This window comes from Pyrgilauda ruficollis, unplaced genomic scaffold (genome assembly GCF_017590135.1).
Source record: "Pyrgilauda ruficollis isolate IOZ18807 unplaced genomic scaffold, ASM1759013v1 scaffold1729, whole genome shotgun sequence".
Taxonomy (NCBI): Eukaryota; Metazoa; Chordata; class Aves; order Passeriformes; family Passeridae; genus Pyrgilauda; species Pyrgilauda ruficollis.
The window spans coordinates 1-2,225 of NW_024516198.1; the positions used below are offsets into that span (position 1 = coordinate 1).

Here is a 2,225-nt window from a genome sequence, read left to right on the forward strand (position 1 = left end):
GGGCTGCCGCGGGCGCTGGCGCGGCCGCCCGGTGCCACCATGGGGACCTTGGGGACGTTGCTGCCCGCCGCCCGCCTCAGCCTGCCCTCGTCACCCGTGGCCGCCTCGGCGCTGCCGCCGGTGTCACTTGTCACCAAGGCCACCCCGCCCAGGCTGGGCGTCACCAAGGCGGCGCCGCTCGATGTCACCAAGGCCGCCGGCGTCGTCACCAAAGCCGCCGGCGCTAAAGACAGCGGCGTCACCGGCAAGGCCACCAACGTCACCGACGGGGACGGCAAGGCCGGCGTTGTCCCCAGCGGTGTCCCCAAGGCCGTCCCCGCCGGGGTCAGCCCGCTGGGCGCCGCCATCCTCCGCGCCAGCGCCGACGCCAGCGCCAGGGCCACGCTGGCCGCTGTCCCCAGGGCCGCCCTCGATGTCACCAAGGCCACCCTGGATGTCACCAAGGCCAACCTTGATGTCACCAAGGCCGCCCTGGATGTCACCAAGGCCACCGGCGTCACCAGTATGACCAGTGGGACCAGTAACGCTGTCGCCAAGGGTGCCGGTGTCACCGCTGTGGCCGGCGTCAGCGTCGCGGCCGGTGTCACCAGAGCCACCACCGGTGTCATCTGTGTCACCAGTGCCACCAGTGTCACCAGTGTCACCGCTCCCAGTGTCACCAGTGTCACCATTCCCAGTGTCACCAGTCCGGCCAGAGCCACCGGTGTCACCAGTCCCGGCAGTGTCACCGGTGTCACCGTGGCTGCCAGCGCCACCGGTGTCACCAGCGCTCCGAGGGCCACCAGTGCCACCAGTGCGGCCGCTGCCAGCTGCGGCCACCAGTGCCACCAGTGCCACCAGTGCGGCACCTCACCAGTGTCACCGGCCACTGCCAGTCTGACCAGTTTGAGCAGTGCTGCGGCCACCAGTGCCACCAGTGCCACCAGTGCGGCCGCTGCCAGTCTGACCAGTTTGAGCAGTGCTGCGGCCACCAGTGCCACCAGTGCCACCAGTGTCACCGTTCCTGTGGCTCCCAGTGCTCCCGGTGTCACCGGTCCGGCTCCCAGTGTCACCAGTGTCACCAGTGTCACCAGTACCGGCACTCCCAGTGCTCCCAGTGCTCCCAGTACCATCGTGACTGCGGCTCCCGGTGTCACCAGTGTCACCAGTATGAGCGTGGCTGCAGCTCCCAGTGTCACCGGTGCGGCTCCCAGTGTCACCGGTGTCACCGTTCCAGCGGCTCCCAGTGCTCCCAGTATGACCAGTACCGGCACGGCCGCAGCTCCCAGTGCTCCCAGTAGCGTTGTGGCGGCTCCCAGTGTCACCAGTGCCACCAGTGCCACCGGTGCTGCGGCTCCGAGCATTCCCAGTGCTCCCAGTATGACCAGTACAACTATGGCAACAGCTCCCAGTGCTCCCAGTACAGCTCCCAGTGTCACCGGTGCCACCGGTGCTGCACCTCCGAGCATTCCCAGTGCTCCCAGTACGACCATGGCAGCGGCTCCCAGTATGACCAGTACAACTATGGCAACAGCTCCCAGTGCTCCCAGTACCATTGTGGTGGCTCCCAGTACGACCGTGACTGCGGCTCCCAGTATGACCAGTTCCACCACGGCAGCGGCTCCCAGTGCTCCCAGTATGACCAGCATGACCGTGGCAGCGGCTCCCAGCGCTCCCAGTGCTCCCAGTATGACCAGTTCCACCACGGCAGCGGCTCCCAGTGCTCCCAGTACCGTTGTGGCGGCTCCCAGTATGACCAGTACCAGCCCAGCCGTGGCTCCCAGTATCACCAGTTCCACCAGTGCTGCGGCTCCCAGCGCTCCCAGTGCTCCCAGTAGGCCCCGCCCCCTCCACGCAGATTAATCCCCTGCTCCAAATTAGGCCACGCCCACCGGGTGACGCCCCACCCCCTCTCGCTGATTGGCTGGGTTCTCTGCCCCAAGATTAGGCCCCGCCCCTTCAGGGATTGGATTAATTCCCTTCATTAAAATGAGGCCCCGCCCCCTCCACGCAGATTAATCCCCTGCTCCAAATTAGGCCACGCCCACCGGGTGACGCCCCACCCCCTCTCGCTGATTGGCTGGGTTCTCTGCCCCAAGATTAGGCCCCGCCCCTTCAGGGATTGGATTAATTCCCTTCATTAAAATGAGGCCCCGCCCCCTCCACGCAGATTAATCCCCTACCCCAAATTAGGCCACGCCCACCGGGTTAGGCCACGCCTCCTCACGCCTATTGGGCGAATTCCT

General features: G+C 66.2%; 1 protein-coding gene across 1 annotated transcript; it reads left to right on the forward strand.

Moving 5' to 3' along the window:
• Positions 1-6: 6 nt before the first annotated feature.
• On the forward strand, positions 7-1,842 carry LOC121351797 (mucin-5AC-like). Its single transcript, XM_041464163.1, has 4 exons — positions 7-809; positions 876-1,147; positions 1,181-1,337; positions 1,410-1,842. Exons 1-4 carry the CDS (start codon positions 40-42, stop codon positions 1,840-1,842), a joined length of 1,632 nt encoding a protein of 543 aa, XP_041320097.1. The 5' UTR covers positions 7-39.
• Positions 1,843-2,225: the final 383 nt, after the last annotated feature.